This window comes from Falco biarmicus, chromosome 1 (genome assembly GCF_023638135.1).
Source record: "Falco biarmicus isolate bFalBia1 chromosome 1, bFalBia1.pri, whole genome shotgun sequence".
Classification (NCBI taxonomy): Eukaryota; Metazoa; Chordata; class Aves; order Falconiformes; family Falconidae; genus Falco; species Falco biarmicus.
Window position 1 is genome coordinate 91,987,165 of NC_079288.1, and position 22,032 is coordinate 92,009,196.

Consider the following 22,032-nt stretch of genomic DNA (forward strand, 5'->3'; position numbering starts at 1 on the left):
ATGTCTCAGAATAACACATTTATCTAAACTAATATTTTCAGTTAAGTCGTGCCTTAAGAAGTTCCTAAACTAACAATTGAATACTGTTTGGCAGTACCAGGGCAAAGAATGCTTTGTTCTTTCCTATGTAAAGCCCCAAATTTCCACCTTAATGGATTTTTATCAGTGGTGCAACCTGTGCTGTATAGATTTAAAAATATAACACCTCTTCTGTATCAGGTTAATTCTGAGTATCTTGAGGCCATGACAATTTTTGCACATGGATTACATAATTGCATCAAAATTTGAAAGACAGTGACGTATTTCCCATATTTGCAGGAACAGATATATATTGGGACATGGAACAGCTTAGTAATGGAAGCATCTTGCTATGGGTTTGATGTACTGAAAATAAAAATATTTTGCAACTGGAACAAAGATTTTACAAGAGTTCTTAAATTTTCTATTTTATTACATAGATAAATAAATACTACTACTTCTATATTATTTCTGTTGAACAAAACCAGATATACAGAATTCCTTATCCAAAAGCAGAGCACCCAGACAAAATATGTAATTACGTGTTATTGACCAAGATTAATTATGACAAATTGGTAGTCTAAAATCATGTCTACATAGGGATTTTACTGGAAAGACAAATGATTTAAAATTATCTGAGTTCTCGTACTAGTACTCATTCTGTTTCTTTAGAACTGTTGCTAGATTAAATACTCAAAAAGGCATTAAGCTCCAGCACTTGTTCTGGGACTAATAAAACTAACCAGAAAGTGGCAAAGTCACTTAAGGTGATACTTATTCTTAGTGATAGGTCTGAATCATTCTGGGCAGATTTGTTCAAACTGCATAGCTGTCTAGAAGATTTAGAATGTGCACTTTTTGAAAAAGAACAATGTCAAATTAGTTTTGTCTCTTTAAATTTCAATAGTTACAAAACAAGGCTCTAAGTCTTTTGAATTATACTTTCAGGAGGCACAGTCTTCAATTTGCTAATCTCTAAACCATCTGCCTATTCTTCGCTGTAGCCCCATTAGAAGACTGATTACGTGGCGTCCATGACAAATGCCAAAATCCAATCTCCAAATCAACAGCTAAACTGTAAACTCCTCATTTTTAAACACGTGTTTGTAGGTCTTCAGGAGACTCAAAGAAAAAACAAGAAAAACTGCAGTGCCTGGGCTTTGCCTGAGGTCTTCTGTCCAGCACAGCTTTACCTTAGGTTGAACCTGCAGATTGCGTGCTAAAAAGTATACTGTGGCAACAAGTCAGAGTAACTTTAATAAGGAGCAAAAACAATGTAAGAGCTACCATTCATATAAGAAAGTAATTTTAGAAATACAATGTTTTGCATTACTTTGCTAATATTGTTTGATACGTTAATCCTCCAGGAAGCCTGGCAATGGAATATGCTTCAAAGTCATTCTGGCAAGGAAAGCCCAAGGGACTTATTCTGTATGGTCATCAGGGATATTGAACACTGTTGTGAATCTTTTAGTGATGTGTTTGAATTTCCAGAGCACATTTCTCATTTTCTAAGAAATATCAGCACTGCTAACTTATTAAGAGCAAGGCATCTCCAGCTGCAGTGAAACATGGGTAACAAGTTTATATATATATACCAAATGTTTATGGCTTACTGATGAGGCAGTAATTTGACCAACTACTTATTTGGTCCTTATGAATCAGCCTGGGCAAATTCAGGCAAAACCAGTAAATAGCAATGGCTTTAGAGTCACAACCCCTTACATTTCTGGGTATTGAAGGTGTCAGAAAGGTGCTGAATAAGAGTTAAGATGGAAAGGTAGTTACAGATGACTTAGAGGAGGAAGGCCTGTCTGCTTGAAGAAATTTTTTTGTAGTAAATATGGAGTAAACCCCACCTCATAGTGAAATGTTAGAGCTAAGAGAATCTCTCGGACTCAAGAAGATAGGCAGTAAGAAAAAGTAAGAATAACATAATTTTTAATCACAATAGTTTTACTCTTTCAAAATATTTATATTCTGGAGAATTTAAAGACTGATAACTTGATTTAAAGATTCAGAAATAAAGTTAAATATAGTTCCACTACATTATCGGAACTCTTGACATTCTGAAAAAAAAAGTTAAATTTGCCTAAACTTCCTGGACTGCAACAATTAGAATGGGTAGTTTTTGTCTATATAATAGTTTGTATGCTTGTATAATAATATAGTTTCTGTAATCCCTCATTCAGTACTGTAGTATGCCTGGGTCTGGATAATATGGTTTGTGCTAAGACCCTTAGAAGATGTAATCATTTTATTTGCAGACTATGGACCTCCAATCTTTTTTTAATTTCCTTTGTCTTGTTTGAATCTCCTTTGTTACAAGTGCATCAAAGGCACATGGCAAGATGCAATTCCAGGTATTGAGAACCTGCAGTTTCAGTAGAGAACTAAGAGCAGGGAAAGGAACAAGAGGAAAGATGGTCCTTTTGGCCATTTCAAAGCACAACTCGGGCACAGGAGTGAGGAATCTAATTTGGTGATAAATTTGGTAACTAAGGCTCTCTTGAGCTTTACTCTGATTGTCATATCATGAACACACTCCTTTTACTTAGGATCAGGTAGGTATGAGGATTTGGCCTCTCACAGAACTTGCTTTCTGGAGTGCTTCAGGATATGTTAGTCCAAGGTGGGAATCTGAATCCATTAACAAGCATTTCAGGAAAGGAAAAAAAAAACACCAAACCATATTAGACAATTCAAATCTAGTGATAAGCTGAAATTGCAGAAGGACTGCATCTGGGCAGCTGTGAAAGTGGCAGGAATAGAGCATATTACTACTGAAATGAACTGTCATAGCAAAGTAAGGCAAAAGGAGACCTTTTTTTTTTATCCCCCTCCCCGTGAGTGTACTTCTTTGTTTTTGTATTTGTTCCAGAAACTGCATATGTGTGAAAACACTTAAAACCTGAAAGTTTAGGTTTGAAATTACCTTTGAAATTTGGTCTGATCCTTGCATCATAGCCCGACATCCTGCCCATTAGCTTATCCAGGAAATCAGATGGTGACATTGGCATGCTACGAGATCTTGCACTGTCTGTTTCCTTTGTGGCTACCAAGCTAAAAACAAGGAAAAACAAACAAACAAAAAACGAGAATAAAAAACTTTGTAAGAGATTTTATTAGGGGAACTTTAATTTTACACAGTTAGTCAGTTAATTCTTGTATGAACAGAAGATATAGAAAGCTAAGATTGCCTTTCAAGCTAGTTTATGCTTCAAAAATAGTAGTAGCAAGGAAATGGAAACAGTAAGTCCTTTTTATATCTGTCATTTTATAAGCAAATTTTATTTTTCTAAGCTGCACAGTTATAAATTGCTATTACCTCTTCCTTATGACTTATGGAGATTAGTAACACTTCCAGTCAACAGTAACCAATCCATTATCACAGAGTTGAATGTCATCTACACAAATAGCTCTGCATGTGGAATGTCATAATTTGGACTCTGCTCTAAGATTGGTCTGTTTAACTGTGTAGTGTAATAGAAGCCTAGATCAGGAGGAAAAAAAAAAAAAAGTAGTAAGGATCTTTCATAGAATAGCACTACTACCACCAATTTTTGTTCAGCCAATGTTTTATGTTGATATTTAAACATAACACAACATTTCAAACTGTCTTTTGGCAAATGGTATTCTTCAACATTGTCTTAAAGGTTCATTACCTGCTAAAAAAAAAAAAAAAGTGACTGCTGTGTTGGAAAAAACCCAACAACTTACTGAAGGAACTATTTTAGGGAAAAAATTTCATCTCGGGACCACACGGCAAATGTCACCTCCTATAGCCTCCTCTCCGTATGCATGCAGAACTCCCACTGACATTTCAAAGTGTGCTCTGCACAAGCTAAGAGAGAAAAGTATTGGCACTGTGATCAGACATGTGGACCCCAACAAAAGGTCTTTATTGTTGTGGAACACTTCCTTGAGTGCTGTCCAACCCACTGAAAAACAATACAGTCAGTAGATACATACATAAATAAAATTGTGAGTAAAGTTGTGATACACAGTGCAAGTAAAATCTTTTGTGGCTTTTGGAGTCTGAAAAAAGATAAAGAGCTTTTCCTGGTTTTGCTGACTTCTAGTCAAAAATCTTTTGCAGAAGCATGTGAATCTCTTTTACTTACCCACTTCTTTGTCTCCTATTAATGTCAATTCACTCTTTTAGAAATGCTTAAATATACCTTTGTTTAGAAGTAAAATAATGTAAAACCCTTAGGAATTTTCTAACTAAAAAAACCACCAAAAAACCCCAAACCAAAAAAACCCCCAACCAACAAAAAGCTACGCTGAACTTTGCTTGTTAAAAATGAATGGGCTTCCAAAATGGAAGAATTCTATACAGGTATATGTGTATGCAGATGCCATGTTAAGTGCAGCCTGGGAATGTAATTTTTTTCCTCCCTAGGCTGTACTGCTCAGAACAAGTTAGTTTTGGCACTTCTTTAGTTGCAACAACTTTAGTTGCACTGTGTATCACAAATGGCAACTCCCATTTAGAATTTCTGGTAAAAAAATCTGTCTTCAAATTTGAAATTTGGATTTATTATCTTAAATCAAAAAATTATTTCTTATTAAGTCCTGAGTATTACAAATTTTGACACACAGAGAATACGAACATAGAAACCTCTAGAATGCTGTGGTTTACTCATATTTTCATTAAAACTGGAAATCAAGTCTTTTAATTGTAATATTAAATGAAATCAGAGAGTCAACAATTAATCCTTTTATTTGCTTATCTAGTGTTTATTCTATTCTATGTGTAAGTCGAGTTGCATATTTCTAGATTGTTCATAAATTCCTGAATTGTTGGATATTTCTAAATTGTTATGAACACTTTGTTATGTCTTTTAGTACTACCTTTCAGTAACAATGTTTCTTTACTCTCCTTCAGTAGTTAACCTAGTTCTTTATTTCTCCCTGAACCTGGAAAATGTATTTTCCTTTCGGAGAAAATAAGTACTGAACATATTCTTTTTCTAGTTCAATCTGAAATTATCCTATTGGCATCATTTTCATTACGAATCATTCTGAAAGTATCTGATTCATCACATTGCAACTTATTGTCATTCGTATTTCTGTAAAACACGTTATATATTTGCTTTCTAACCATGGTTAGAAAGCAAATAAAATACAAGAGTCCAATTACACTTTGCTGGATCTTTCTGCTTGCAATGCAGGAGAATCAAATTACTGTGTATATACATCTATATGTAGCAAACAGATGTATATGTGTATGTGTGTATATATATATCAAACACTTAGATTTCTTTCTATAAAGAAGTTATATTTCTATTGTACAGAGAATTCCATATAGAATTCCTACCCTACTGGATATATGTATCCCCTATTTTTGTTCTGGATAGAAATAAATTATCCAGAACATAAATATAGGAAGGCTTATTGTTAGCTTCAGTATTGATCCCTTTCTCTGAATGGAGAACTTGTTTGTTCTTTTTTCACTTTCTAAATCTCTCTGTTGCAGTTGTTACTTTTAAGGGTTGTCATGGAATAGAGTACTCTGAAACTAAGGTAATTAATACTGAATAGGAAAAATAGTAATTGCTGTGACTATGGATTTTCTCAAAGTGGCGTTTACCTTTTGTATGATAGCATCATTAATATTTGCTTTCATTAGTCAGTTAAAAGTCTCAGAATAATTTGAATAATTGTATTGCCCGCTTCTGAAAACAATACATTCAGCATAATTTATACATTTTGTATAAGCAAGTTTTATATTGGAAATCAGCTGTAATTTGTAACTAAATATTTTTTTCAAGGAATGTTTTCCCTTTTTCTTAGCTTGGTGTGTTACTAAGTAAAAGCTGGCTGAGCACTGCAGAGTTCTGCCCTTTCAAATTACCTTTAATCAAAAACATGTATTTCAAGAATAATGTTGGATGAGTAATATTTTCACCTATGTGACCTGACTTGTGGAGTTCTTTTCCAGCTGAAAAGGAGCAAGACTTCGTAATATAGTAAAACCTGAGTAAAGTATTGGATTTTAGGAAGGCCTACGTGGCAAAGAACGGGTTTTCTGTTTACAGATTAACATAAAAATTAATTCTGCATAGTAAGGATTTTTCAGTTTTATGGTACATTGCCTCTGAAAAATAAGTCTTTCTGGTTAAATGGTTAGAGAAAGTTACGCTTCTTTCATTAAGTAAGAATTTAGCTCCTTTTAGTATTAATGTACATAGCTTCCTCCTTGATACACAACTATTGCATAACTGCAGGAACAGCTTTGCGCACCTCTAGAGGGAATTTATTCTGACCTGTCACAGTTTTTTAAAGTATTTGTGCATACATTTTCTAACAGGCAGAATTATAAGAATTTAATCTCAGCAAAACTTTTATCCTGTGGTGCATTCAAAAGTGAGCTACAAGAGCTGTGATTAGCATGAAGTCATTATGCAACTTTAAATTACTGAGAAGGAAAGCTGTACATTTTGTTCACAGGTAGAGGCAGCAAAGACTTCCCATTGCTGAAGTATTTTACTGGAGAGAGATTAAAACCTCCCAGTCTTCTGGTCTATTCACATCTTAACAGGAAAAGTTACCAACAAGAATGCTAGCCCTGGTAGTGATTCTGTGTTGTTCCTGTGGGCTAACATTACTAACAGTTATAAGGATTTAAACTATGTTTCAGTTTCAGACTTAAAGCAGTACTTTATTTCAGTTTCCTGAATGTGTCCTGAACATCTTTACAATATAAATTAAGCCTTACTAAATAATTTATCTTTTTAAAATTAAAAATAAAATTTTAATAAATATATATAAATAAAAAATAAAATTAAAAATATTTTGTTTTGAAATTAAAATAAAAAAAATAATTGTAAGTTAAATCGGTCCATAGGTAGTGGACAAAAATCAAGAAAAAAATGGAAGATATTGTCAAACGACGTATTCAAAAAGTCATTTGAGACTGGCTGAATTTATACTATCAAAAGTTAGGATAAGAAGTTTTGTTCCTCATAAGCTGTTATACAAAACCAGGCATGAACAGTATAATTACTCCTGTGTTTGGTCTAGTCTGTCTGTTAAATCACTGTTCATCTAAAATCTGAGGAGACATGAGCTTTACATCATGCTGTGAAGACTGCCAAGTTGGAATTTCATGGAATGAGTTAGGAAAACATACTGATTCACAGGTCTGTGATAGTGCATGACCTACCAAAAGTCATATTTGAGTCAGAAACCGTCAGGTCGAGTTGCAGATATTTACAGTGGGATATAAACATTAGAGAGTAAGAAGTAGCCTGGCACAAACAAGATGCAGTTTCTCTAGATCAGCACCTACATCCTAAATTCTAGACAAAAGGTACCATAGGCAGTTGTAGTAAGAGTGGTGTTCAGCACTGCCATCTATGATCTGGAAAGAAAATACAAAATCATTGATGATTTAAAAATAAGAATTAAAAAAAATAAAAATAAAAAAATTACAGAGGTATAAATATTGATGAGAACAAGAAAACAAACCATTTCTTAAGTTCAGTCCATTTAGGTAGAACAGTTTAAAACAGGCAGAGGAAGGATTTGAAGAGATATATGAATTGAGAATATGGGCAGAGTTGGAGAAAGCAATTGAGTCTGAAGAAGGATTCAGAGCTCATGTTGAACGACTCAGCACTGTTGTGGTAAAGTTCTTACTGCACTACTGTACTATCCAGTGGCGTGGAAGCATGAAGGTCACTTATTACTTTATATGATATTAATGAGACCAGTTCTGGGACATTGCATCAAATTCTGTGTCCAAGCTTTAAAAGGACATTAAAGTGTTAGGAAAGGTACTGAACAAAGCCACTAAAGCATGACCTGAGAGTTAGGGACACTTTCTTAAAGTAAGAGACTTTAAAAGCTCAATCTGCCTAGTTTATCAAAAAGGAGATTACAGACTTCAATCATGTTATTTTTCAAATACCTCAAAGGGGCAGAAAATCCTGGACATTTATCTAAAGAAGAAAGGCAGAAGAAAAATCAATGAGATACAGACAAATCCAAATGGAAACTTAGACACAGAACTTAATAATAAGGGTGACAACAGAAGATCAAACTGTACCAGCCAAGACGGTACAGCTTTCTGGAACAATTTAGCAAAATATAAGGTATTGTGTTTCATATATGGCTAGTTTGGTGAAAGAGAATGATGTGTTATACAGAAAAGCAGGCTAAATCCATAGTAGCTTTACAAATCTTATGCAGAAATCATTAGATTGCCAAAAGACACTTTATGGACTTAAAGACCTTAAGGAAGGGGAGCAATGGGCATAGTTCAAAGTGAAAAATGGTGTCTTCTTAGAGTCCTTCTATGCTGGGGCTGGGTTCCAGGCTAGCAGTTGCCTGTACTGTAACCTGTAATCTGAGGTGCAGGTTACACATGGTAACGTTGGCCCATTTTGCTCAATTCCTTTCACAGCTGGGTATTCGATTTATCAAAGAGTTCTGTAAGCATCAGTTCATTGCACAGTATGGAATTAAGCTCCAGAATGGAAACTTCACATGTGTTGCCCATAAACTACAGGCACCTTAAAAAATCAGAGATTGACCACTACTAGGAATAAATGAGCTAGTGTTCCATCTGTGACATGCACCTCCAAATAGGAAAGAATTTTAAGCTACATGATGGCATTGTCATGAAAACAAATGGATATGAAGAGGCCAGGGTTATATTTAGATCATAAATTAAAAGGCATGCAACCACTGAAACACTTCAGGAATAGTTTAGCACTTTTAGTAGAGATAGAAAAGCCCTGTGTGTTTCAAGATAGAGTTAGATATTAAGATGCTGTGACATGTATGATTGATTCCAGGTGATGGGACTCGGTTCTTTTCTAACCCCTCTGCTGAGGCTATGTTTGCATTATTATTGATTCTTTTGTGCATTTAAAGTAATTCTATAGAACTCTAAAAAAATATATGTACAGTTAACATAGCTATGCAGTCAGAGCACCAACACCTAAAGAATTTAAATGGGAGATCTCATCTAGCAGCTGGCAATTTAGCTAGCAAGAGAAAGTATGGGTCATGAATATGTGCTGCTGAAATGCGTTTAAAGCAGGCATGTTTGTGAGAGAAAACCTAACTCTCTTCCCTTCCTCCAAAAGAAAATTATTGAGAAAAACTCTTCAAAGGGAATTTCACAATCTCCACAAATGTTTCCTTCTCTAAAACATTTAAAGCTACAAAAATCAGATTGATTTTCCATGTTTTTTTGAAGAGCCAATGTATAACGTAAGTTCTCTCTTTTCTATCTGCCCCAAACTTCTGCACATTTTTACCAAAGCACAAATAAAGGAAAGGAACACTATAGCTGACAGTGGGTTTTATATGCTTTATTCTAAAACGTGTATTTTCAAAAGTAATTTCAGTCGTACTTCCTTTGAGACTTTTTTATCATTTGTGTGCTACAGAAAGTACTGCTTTTGACTGATTTTTCTCTTTTAAACTTCTCATTTTCAAGGTGGGTTCTTAACAATAACTTTCAGTGTTTTGTTTCACCTTTAAAAGAATATTTTTTAATTTGAAAATACCGAAGAAAAGAAGTAAAGGCTACTGTCAGTATTTGTATAAGAAAGGTTGTAGCCCTCCAGAAGGCTTAATAAGAACAGTTATAGGCAAAAGGTGAAAGAAGAAATTACATCTTACACAATTTTCTGATTCCAAGTTTGTTGCTGCTACAGGTGGATGACAGAGGTAAAGAAAGAATATGATACCATCCACTGGAAACTTACCAGAGAGAAGTTTCCAAGTTAGAGCAGTCCCCTAATTATCCAAGTTGTTCTAAGAGTAGTCTCCAGAGTCTCACTAATTTACTTGTGAATACAATTTATAAAAATTACCTTTGAATTAGATGGTATGTTCATTTTTTCCCTTCCATTGTTAAACTATCTATGTATTTTATCTTGAAAATCTTATATTAACACAATTACTGCCATACTTGGCTTGCTGATTTTTCTCATCTGATCATAAATTATTTCTTCCATTTCAAACACAATCCATCTTAGCCACTCAGAGAGACAGAAGTTTTGTGTTTCAGCTTACAATGCATCTACAGAGCTGTTATACGATGCTTTGCGTGCATTATGATGGTCCAATAGCTCTGTCATTTCATTACTTAGCTCATTCTCTCAGACAGCAAGTGTGGCAATTGGATCTTGTGTTTGTGGTCCTTTTTCTCCAGCTGATGTTTGAATGCTTTTAATGCACTTTAAATTAAAAAGCTTTGCAGAGAAGTTCAAGAAATTTATTACACACTCATAAGGAAAGCAAAAATGGTAGCCACCCAATATGCACTCCATTGCATCTAACAAATAGAAATACAGAAAAGTATTTCAGTAAATTAATCTGCACTGGTACTTAAGTCACTGGTTTATCAATAATGGTTAAGTGAATTAATCTGATGACTATTTCCCTTGATTCTGTAAGTAAAGGTGATATAATTAATTGATTTTAAACCAAAAATTATTCAGTGATACAATGTAATTAAAAAGGTTTACTCAAAAGAAATGACCCTCAAATTGCCTGTGTCTGATCATCTGACAGTGCCTTGATAATTGCATTTTGAAAATTGTGGCAATAAGATTTTGTGGTATGAAGACTGTCTTTAAACCATCTTTTGTGTAATATAAAAATGTATAAAATATAAAATGCATTTGGTAGGATTAATGGGAAAAGTAAACGTTATGTTTGAAGAGGTCAGAAGCATAGGATTTTTTTTTTTGTAAAGGGAATGTCTCTAATTACCTGAACTACTAATTAAAGTAGGTAAAGGACTAACAAGATCAGAGTTCATAGTATGTAGAATTTGCACATATAATTCCAAGAATGAACATAAACCTGACAAAGCTACCTTTCTGACAGAAGAATGTTCCAGAATGTGCCAGCTTAAAAGAAAACCTAATTGACGTTAACAAGAATGACCACTGCAGATCTCAAGCCCAGACAAATTATAATGTTTTGCTTGTTTGTACAAAACCAATAAACCCTGCTCTTTCAGAAAAAAAGAACAACCCACACCTGCTTTCAATTTTAGACAAAGAAATATGTCAATGTAAAGCATGAACGATACTAATTTGTTTGATTTTTGTGGATAAAATTAAGTTTTTTCCCCAAATTTTGCAGTTTGTCATTGAAATGCATGTCCAGTAAGTAGCGTGACACAGATGTTCTTTTGAGGTGTGATGTGTTCAAGCTGGCTACCTGCGATAGCTGTGTCAGAACAGAAATACAAGTCTCTGTGTTTTATTTCAATACACAGTTTTAACTTTTGAAAGCCTTGCAGATGAGGCGAATATCATGGAATGGGAGCTCAGAAGGAGGGATAAATATGTTTAAAGCAAGTATTTTTAAAAACTGCAATAAAATCGTAAAGCAATCTCTTCACTCTACTGGAAATTAAAACCCTTCACAGAAAACAGAAGACAAATAGACTTATTGGAGGCCATTCATCAGCAATATTGATTCACGAAAAGCCAGGGCCATTCTGGAAAGCCAGGAGCTGTGTCAGCTGGTCACAGCTGCATGGATCCAGTCCTGAAAGTGACATACAGAATTGGCTGTCGCTGCTGTCCCATTCTAGCTCACATATAAAGAGTTTCTTCTGAGGAGCAAAACAAGACTCAACATTTGGGTCCTTCCCTGAATCATCTTTCGAAAGACTCAATCTCTCCCTCTTTATCTACATTATGAGCCTAGGGTAACTGAACTCCTAGTTTACATGCTAGGTAACATATGTTACCTAGTATGTAACTTTACACACTAGGTAACAGTACCTTCTTCTACAGTTCAAGGTTAATGCAAGGAGATAATTTCCTTCCAATTCCTTTCTATTTCAGCACGAAAATGAGTTTTAATGGTGAATAAATTAATTTCATTCTGAGGACAGAAAAAAACCCTGAGTTTCCAATGATGGAAGAGTAGTGGAAGTGGGTGGCATGTACTAAACGTGAAGACAGTAAATGAAAGAAAAAGAATTAAGTTTGTAATATCTCAAAAAAGACTGAGTTTCTACATGCTTCTCCTATTTTTTCTGTTAAAACTGACAATAATGTGTTGCTTGCTAATTAAAGATGAAATGTCTTTTATTTGTTGTAGGTCATGAAACTGTCAGTTCGTAACGCAATGAAAATGCAGATTTCTATATCCTGCAATGTTTTAGGTAATGATAATTTTACCAGATCAGAGAGAAGCTCAGAACTCTCAACTCATATTTGCCAGAGAAAAGACTGTCACTTCAACTAACGAGCAGAAACATTGTATCATCAGGAATTTAAAGAGGTATTTTCTAAGAAAAATCCTTAAGATAATTTTAAATATTTTCTGTGACAGGTTAGATTTTATACTGATTTTTCACAGATTTATATATTTGTAGTTACCATTTTATCCTTTTATTTTGAATAAGTTCAAATGGTCAGATTAATTTTTCAATATAATGCTGCAGAGATAAGCAGAGTTACATCAAGACACATTTTCAGCCAAAATAACAATTTTTATGTGCAACAAATAATAAATTTCCATTTTAAGATCATTAATTATCCATTCTTTATTATTTTAGTGGTTAGAAATGAAAACTACATGAAAATCCATGAAACTGCATTTCAACACGATTATTAATAATGTCTTTTCCTTCGGATTTGCAAAATATTAATTTTTCTATTTCAATGACTGAATCACACTTACATTGCATTTTAGTGCTCTTTGTAGGTTAGTTACAAGCATTTTGTTATGATATTCCTGATACCTTTGTGGTATTTTTTTTTCTCTTTTATTAATACAGTTAAGAATTTCTCCAGCTCTATAGTCTTCCTTCAATCGTTTGTCGTGGATGTAGAATGGTGTAATGTTTATAGTTTATTTACATACTATAGTTTAAAAAAAGGTTTGGATTGCTGTCGAGTGCTTCAGCTTTTCCTGACAGAGAGGAAAAACAGAGAATAATGGGGGTTTAAGTCTTCTGGTTAAGTCACTCTGACCTGATCACCATTCTGCAGGTCAGAGGGTTTCATATTCTAGATGAGGCTAAATTTGTATATACTGGTTTTTGTTTGTGACTCAGTACATCTATATAAGCACAATGCTTTATTACCTCCCTTTGGGGAAAAAAAATGTATTATCTCTTCGGGTAAAGGAAGAAAAGTAATTTGTAAGCATTATTCATAATCCTATGGGCATGACTTTCTATGTTAATTAAGATATGGATTCAATAAACTACAGGTTATCCCTCTAATTTTGCTTTCTTGTTTAAGACAAGTATATTTTTGCCAATTTCAGCCATGCAGCATGTGAATTTTCTTAAGACATTTTATGAATTATGACTTTAATCTGAGTATTTTTTCATTGTTTTCCCAGAATCACCTACTTCCTTAGTAGTCTTTTGTACCTGTGGTATACCTTATTTTTATAAATGTTCTAAACTAAGGTCTTAGTTTCTTGCTCTTTCTTAATTTGCTCAGCTGACAACTTTGGGGAAGAACTCGACTGAGTTATACAAGGAACAGAGAATATTTTAAATATTCAAATTCTGACAAATCTCTCACTTTTCCAAAGATCTACTCCATTGGTTAAGTTTTTTACAACTTTAACTTTGAATTGAAGAGAGTCAGATATTCCCTAAATGCAATTAACTGGTTTGTAGGGGTTCTTTTAGACTGGTAAAACTTAGCTAAAATCAATGGAATATCTTTGAAAATAGAAGCTGTAAATCAGTAGTTTATAGTAGTCTGCAAGTCTGAACTTGCATTACTATCTCACTATAAAGACATTTGTGTATTAACTGAATAATGGAGGGCAATTACTGAAGTAATGGGTAGATGGCAAAATGACCAAGTAAAATAATATCAAAATATTATGTTTTATAACACCAGATATCCTTCTATAAAAGCATGTCAGAGCTGAAGAATTAATTTTATTTTTGTCATTAATGAATGACTCCTCTAACCAATTGAACTTGTGCAGGAACTGACAAGTTGTTTTTACTGCCATAATGAATAGTAATTCAACTAATGTCAATGAGGCAACACTAGACTGAAAGGAGAATGAATTAAAATGAGATTTTTGCCTGGCTAAAAACTGCAAACTTTTGTTTCCCAAGGGAAACTCTTCCCAAATGTAGGAGCAACCTGTGAACACTGAAAGGAGAATTCTACTGATTATAGCTGCTTGGTTGATCCTGTATTTTGAATGCAACCCAAAATTTCCTTTAAATTGTACAGCTGCATATTACTGTGTTTTCTAGATCTAATTCACCACCTAGATTTTCTACTATTGTTGCAGCATTTCCCCATCAGCTTACTTTGCATTCACTAGGTTGCTTTACTCTCACTCAGTACAAACAGGAACGTGTACAGTGAAGTGTGCATCTGTAGAAAATAGGTATTTATTGTAATCATAATTGGGGACCATTTAGAATGTCATAAGGCTTCTGTTCCTCCTTTGCCTTTTTTTCCTTTAAATACCCACTTTTATGAATTGAAAACTAACTGAAACAGAAAATTGGGGTTCTTTGATATGTTTCTTCTCATATAATTCTTTTACTATTCATATAAGTCTTCACATAAAATCTTATAATAGAATGAAATGGTTGAGGTTTATCAAAACTAGATAAACATTTGATTTTGAATTAAAACCCCAGGGTTTGTGAAGACTGAAGCACAATTCAATTAAACACTATTCCATTTGCCTTAGGGAAGCTCTGTTTGTATCAGTACAACAACGTTGTCCTGTATCTTCAGTGAGCATGTCAGATGGTTGTTTAGAATATGAGACCTTTTCTCCAAAATAAGTTTGATAAGATACAAGTTCAGTTAAAGAAGAGCTGAACATAGCCTGAAAAGTCATTCACCTTAAAATAAAGTATTTCAAGAAGCAGGACTGCAGCCTAGACAAGTCAAAACTTATCAGTAAATAGAACTCAGTGCTATATAAAGTTCTTTCCCAAAACACTTCTCATGAGATTGTTTTGATTAGTCAACTAATTATAGTGTAGATACTGTGTTATTACTATTGATTAAGAATTTTCAATTAAGATAAAGTATTTCTAATTGGAAAAATACTGATTTCTTGAAATAGAATTTTACAGAAACATCTATTTCAGTGTTGTTCTAACAAAATGCTGGCAGGCTTGGGTGGAATATTGTCCAGTGTCCTTTTAATTCTGTCAGCCACAGTCAGTTTTCTAATGTTGATGGGAACTGAAATTGGGTCTTGGGTTCTAATTTTCAAAAGCTTCTCTGTACATCTTTCCCACAGAACTCACAGAGATTTATTCCCCCTTTCTGCAACGTAAACTGCCTTTTATGCATTGAAAAAAACAATAAAATCTTTTGAAAGCTTTGGAATTTTCTGTTAGACAGTAATGGTGATATCCAACCAGCTGTGTAATTTGAGATACATGGATTAAGTATTTTTTTCCCTTTTTATTAATTCTATCAAACAGTATAACAATTCAGTATAAGACTTTCTTTAAGGAACAACAGGGTTGAGCTTCAGGGTGATGATGAGAGTGGCAGGTTTCATGCCTCGTAATGACAGGACCCAGTATTCCTAATGCATGCACTGAAGCATATTCCTTACTGACTAAGTCAGAGAAAATAACGTGAAGGTTAAAAACAGTGCTGCTAGCCTTTCATATTTCCACCAAAATTATCCTGGTCCACTACACGCATTCTCCTTCATGCACAAGAAGTGGTGTTTGAACTTCCCCTCAGATACATACTTGGTCTTTGCTATACTAGTCTTGGTTGTGGCACGTTATCCAGTCCCCCTTAATTATCATCTGAGTCTTCTAAGCTTCGTGTAAACGAATGGAAATATGCTAGGTGAAGGAAAGATGATGACCTGCAATGATCCTCCTGCCGCCCCCCGTACATCCTATGCAGGTTTGGCAGGGGGTTTCATGGGCTCCTGGTAGAGCATCCCTTTCCTGGGTGATTGTGAAGGCATTGAGGACCACCTCAAACAGTGTTCCAGCCTTCATTATGTGCAAGACACTTAACCTCTTGAAAGAGTCATCACTGTTTAAAAAGGATGAAAAAGGGCATTCCCTTCACCATTACTTAGGGAACCTGAGCAAGTGCCTTTATGCTCACATTTTGATTGCAGATGAAAACTGGAATACTCTTACATCCGAAGATCTGTGTACAGGAACAACAAAAACAGGTAGAGAGATAACTGTACCTTACAGTTCATTTGCACAGTGTTAGAATTTTGGGATAAGTTTTGGAGGTAAAATTTTAAAACATATATGGAGAAACCTCTTGCAAACAGCATTTTAAATTTCAGTTCTCTACTGTATTCTACATTTTGTAATTGTAGATTGCTGTCTCAAGTGGGTGCACTTCATATTCACTTTTTGCAGTAAAAATTGGTACATCATGTTCAAAATGAGTATCCAATCTTTAGTGTTCAGGAACCGAAGGAAAACAGAAGATCGTTTATTTTACTTCAACTTTTGCAAATTAAGAGTTAAAGCAAACTCTGATAAATCTGCTTCCTTTTTTTTTTTCCAAACAAAAAAAGAAAGTTTGTATAAAGTGTTCTTTCTGATAAATCAATGAAAAAACCCAAACCACTATGGATTTAATAAAAAAAGTATTTTACAGGATGTAGTCCAGATGTGATGGTGAAATCTGCCCACTTTGATTTTAGTTCTAATACTGCTGAGTCAGAGGTAATGGATCTGACCTAACAGCATCAGGAAAAACATCACTCAGATGTGCATTGCTTCATGGAGGTGTTATATAGATGCTTAGGCACAGAACTGACATTTACCTTAGAATATTGCAGTTAGTCATAATTTAGCTGTGTGAAGTCAGTGCTTTAGTCATGATTGATGTTATAATTTTTATTTTTCCCTTCAAAAAATGAAAACTTTTACCCTACTTTTGCCAGCAAGTTACCACTTTGTGGCATTTGCTTCATTCATCTAGTAGGGCACCCTTAGCCAGCTCGCAAAACTGGAAGTTTAAGTGGTCCCTGCAGATGAATATGTCTCATCTTATGCACACTCCTGAATTTAACAGATATCTCTGTTATCTCTGAATTTAACAGATAGCAGTGCCGTTTTGAAAACTTTATGAAATTAAAAGCTTTAGCAAGAGAAAAAATCAGGATCTTTTTAATAATCAGGTCCCACTATATCCCAGAACATTACAAACGAACTTTTCATAAAAAAAAGTCCCTGATCTCTGCAGTCACCCACTAAGATGTAAAGTAATAATAATTTTAAAAGAAACTCTAACTTTCTGAAGAACCATGCTGGTATAACTGTATTTACTAGGCATTTCTGCTGAATGGTTAGTTGTGGAATTAAGGTTAATTAAAGTTAATTGTTAGTAAAATTGATACATATATATAAAAAAAAATATATATAAATTTATACAGTTTTGTAAACAGCTGATTTTATAGAATCTAATCTTGGAAATTATATATTCTGGCACTTGTGGATCCTCAGAGATGCTATTCAGGATGATGTTAGGTTCATATTTTACCTTTCAAAATACTGAAAGGGAGAAGATTGTATTTTACAAGAAACTGGAGATAAATTCTAGACTTAGTGGAGTCTTATGCAAACTGAACCTGGTATGTGAAGCTTTGAGAAGTAGTGAGATGGGTAGGATGTTCCAAATTTACTTTTATTTTGTATCAAAGGTATTTTTATATGAATTTATATCAAAGATGGAATGCAACGAAGGGAAAAATGTCAAAACAGCAGGTTATGTAGTTATAACTACAGCTTGAATTTTAATCAGGAAGAGGAAAAAAAACGTTTGCTTTTTTAAATGTCATAGCTGTACTGATTTTGCTTATGATACCCTTCCTAAACAATTTTTAGCTGTAAAAATCACATACAGGTTAATAGCAATTAACTCGCCCTCACAGACTGAGATAATTTAGTACTCCTGTGTTGCCTTTCTACTCACTTTACTGTTTCACTGAAACAGTCACGATAATCTGCCGACTTGCTTTTCCTGTAGCCGTTGACTTGTATTAGTAACCCCACTACTTGTGCAGCTCCCCTCTTTCACCAGCCCCATCAATGACCCATGATAATCTCAGGCCAGAGTCTCGAACTTTTCCACACTTTCTGTGGTCTCAAAATTTTTCCCTTGGAAATTGCATTTCACCTAATGTTTCATTTCACCAAACAGAAACTTCAGTAGTAACCATGTTGAAGAGTACTGATCTTCCTTAGGGAAATTCCTACCTGGAAATAGCCCTGACTCTCCCTGCTGTCCCTGCCCATTTTGCACAACTGAGGTAAGTCTGGAGGAAGCCCGGGGTGGTATGTGGTATAGGAAGATCGTACGGGAAGTGCTCATTATATAGAAAGTCCACTGCAATGTAGACCAAGTATTGTTACCATGTTTGCTGTTTCATAATGTTGGACCACCTCACTAGACAGCTGACTGGAAGAGTAATAACAAAATGCTTTCTTTTATACTTTTATAACCACATGCTGTCTATTATTGTACTTTTTTCCTTCATGCTTTCTTTTACTCTCACTACTAAGTATTGACACGGCATCTAAAGACATCAGTCAGGAATGATTATATTTCTTCTTAAGCCATAAAAAATAACGGATTATAGTCTCTGCCAGAAAAAAGTAGTCTCAAAGATTCTTGCCATCTTTTCTCTTGACTTTACTGTGCAGACTGTTCTGCTTCCTGATGCCTTCTCATTCTGCTTTGGTCCTGCATTCTTGTTACACATAGTTTCTAGCTGTGTTTTTTTCCTGCTTTCTGAGATGTTTCCTTTCTGCTGGTAGTCGATATCCTCAAAAAGGTGCTTTATGCTTGATCTGTTCACAATACCTATGTGTCAGTGAAAGTAAAGCTACTCTTTTTCTAGTTCCTGTCCCCTTTTACAGATGCTTCAAATAAACATCATGAAGATCAGTGGGAAAAGCAATAAAAAAGAGAAGATGTAACACCACACAGAAGGGCTCTTCATTGTTCGTTGCTTGGGAAAAGCTGATTTGCAGGAATAATTCCCTATAGGTATTATTACATAATACTCAGTAAGGTCATTTGAAGCTCGTATACTAAATCTGTTAAAACAAGAAGCTCCAATCTTACAAAAAATTTAATTTTCTCTAACTGTCATGGTTCCTCAGATATCTGGACAAGACTAATATGATAGAGAAGCTATTATATTTTTCATCATATAACAGCGCAGCACATATCTTACAATATTACTTGCTTTCAGTTGTTAGCACCAATGGGCTAGGAATAAATTGGGAGAGGTTGAAAAATAAGCAAATGTCACTAGCACAGTAAGAATTGAAAGATTCATGGGTTTAATTGAAATTTCTTGGTTGTTCTATTTTCTTAGTTTATAACCATAAAACCCAAAAATCTACATGTAATTCTTTCTCAAAACTATAAACACAGTAGTCACTTGCAAAAATAACTGTTTTTTATTGACAGAAAGAATGGATAGTAAAAGTTCTGATCAAATTCATACTGACGACAAAACTCATACTTGGCTCAAAGGCATCAACCAGCGTTTTCACTGGTAGAGTTGAAATAGAAAAGAATTTGAATTACGTATTCTTGGCTGCAAAAAAAACCTGATTCCTTTTTGTCTGAGTTTTGGAAAATACAATGCCTGCCTATGGGTACATCCTGCAAGGGAACCCTGGTGTTTTACTCCTAACATTTTATAAGGACCCTGAGTACATTTTCTTCATCCCAGGGGTTTGTCTACCTGTACTCAATGCCAGCTCTGATAATGCAGCAGCCCAGCTTTGAAGCAGAGCTGTTTGATAAAAGCTGTAGAAGCCTCAGTAGGGGTTCACCCCTCTACTCTCAGGAGCTGTTTTTCCCTTTTTTCTTTGTTTGTTTCTTCCCAGCCTCCTACCCCCCACCTTTTCTTTCCCCGCCCCCCTCCCTCAGGAGTGTTGAGGAAATGTTCTTGGTCTCTGTGCAAGCTTCCTAATTCTGACCCACAGCCTGATCTGCTGACCTGTTTTTGGCTTGACCTTGGACTGCCTCATCACTACCAACTTTGCCTGTCAATCTGAACTGTTCTTTGGACTGGATCTCCTCTGCTCCTGCACAGGTGCTGTGGAACTCTATACTTTGTGGGTAGGATCCTGCTTCTATGTGCCTTGCTGTGAGTTTGAACACCCAGCTCACCTTGCCTTTCCTTGCTACTCCCTGAGGCATATTAAAATTTTTTCATTAGGACCTGGAGTGCCTCAGTGCTCTCATGTTGGATTACTACATTCTCTTTCATGCACTGTTTTATCCACATCCTGGTTTTAACAGACACTTTTATCTCTTTAATAGTATTGTAGGCATAATTCTTGACATATTAATAAGCTAGTGAAGTCTTATCAGAACATCTGAAAATATTTTCAAAGATGTTTGTGATGATACATCAGATTTAATATTTTTAGATGTTGTTTTTTTCTGTTCCATTATTTGGAGGAACTAATGCTGGCTTAAAGGATATTGACTTCTGCTTCTTAAAGCTATTAATCTGAAATCAATTTGCAATGCAGTGCCAGAATACTTTCAAAATCAGTTAACTGTAAGCTCAGACATGCCCCAGAGTTAGGTTGCGTGTTTGTGGTTTTTTTTCCCCAAGAATCTCTCTCTAAGTGTAATTAGCTGTCTTTGGTACTGTTTCCTTCAATATAAGGTCAATAATGTAGTGAATAGCACAAGAAAAAAGGCAATAACCCAATCGTAGCATGATTCTTGGCTGATGATAATACAGATAACTAAAGAAATATCATATAGGGAGAATTTAAATTTCCACAGTGCCACCTACCTTTTCATCCTATGCTTTCCCCATACACCGGTCTAATATGAAATACCTATACTATGTGCTCTAAGGAGAAAGCAGTCCCTGGTAAGTCCCTGACGGTGTAGTTCTAGTAGACCTGCGCTCATGCCCATGCAAATTTGAGAGCTCCTATAAAACTGTTTGACTCACAAATATGATCTTTGTGTTGACTACAAATATGATCTTCCCTGCAGCATGACCTCTTGGAATCCAGGCAAATCCAGAGGAATTTTTGTTAACACTGTTACTTCAATGGAAACTCAGAGAAATTATCAAAAATTATTATAACTTCAAACCATATCTTAGAAGTGTTTATTTTCCTTCTTTGTTAGTGAATTACAGTTATTTTTAGGCTCTGTTAAATAATTTTCCCTAGCTTTTACCCTTATTTTTACATCTCTACTCTCATCTTAATATCACACTGGGGTTTGGCCTGGAAGTCATTAATATATAATAATTATTTTATTTTTGGTCTGATTATAGCTTTTCTCCCAGTCCTCAGATATTTCACTGAAAACATAATGGAGTGCTATGTGCTTAAACCCTTGTTTTTATTCTAAAACCTATGAATATATTATCAGTATGTTATTTGTCTAAGAAATAGCAGTACATACATGCACAATATTATGAAAGACTATTAAAAATGCTTTATTCTCTCTACAATGTATTTCAGAAATCAAATCAATAATTAGATCCTACAATAACCAATATACATCTTGTTTCTGTCATTTTAAGTGGAAGAGCGTTTAGATGTGGGGTGAAAAATTAAAAGAAAAAAAATCAGGTGCAGTTTCCTCTTGTGAAGTATGCCAGTCGTGAGACTTTGCTCATTAAAGTAGCGAGCCTGTAACTTTATACTGAAAATAATCCTTTTTGTTTTCATTTGACCCATACTGAAAATAAAACCGAACGTCTGTCTTCACAGGCATATCATTTAAACAATCACTTTAAAAAGCCTTGAGTGCTTGTTAATGAAGAGCAGAAAAGTTTAAATGTTGCACAACATAAGAGAAGATACATTCTTTTTTTCCATAATATCTTAGCAAGTAAAACACTTAAGGTTCCTAGAAATTCATATCACATCCATCTTCTCACTGAGGGTGTTATATAGGTGCGAAGGCTGGAGTCTGCGCATCTTACAGAGAGTGAAATCAGCATCTACTATTCCCTGTTCCCTTTGCTGTAATGGAAATAATTTCACAAGGCTTAAGCTGGGAATGAACTAGA

At 34.7% G+C, this 22,032-nt stretch overlaps 1 protein-coding gene across 4 annotated transcripts in view; it reads right to left on the minus strand.

Moving 5' to 3' along the window:
• GLRA3 (glycine receptor alpha 3) overlaps positions 1 to 22,032 on the minus strand; it is a 91,071-nt gene that overhangs the window by 66,618 nt on the left and 2,421 nt on the right. For all 4 annotated transcript variants that reach the window (XM_056326575.1, XM_056326574.1, XM_056326573.1 and 1 more), the window contains exon 2: positions 2,954 to 3,081. In XM_056326575.1, the coding sequence (XP_056182550.1) occupies positions 2,954 to 3,081 (128 nt within the window). The remainder of the gene's footprint in view (positions 1 to 2,953; positions 3,082 to 22,032) is intronic.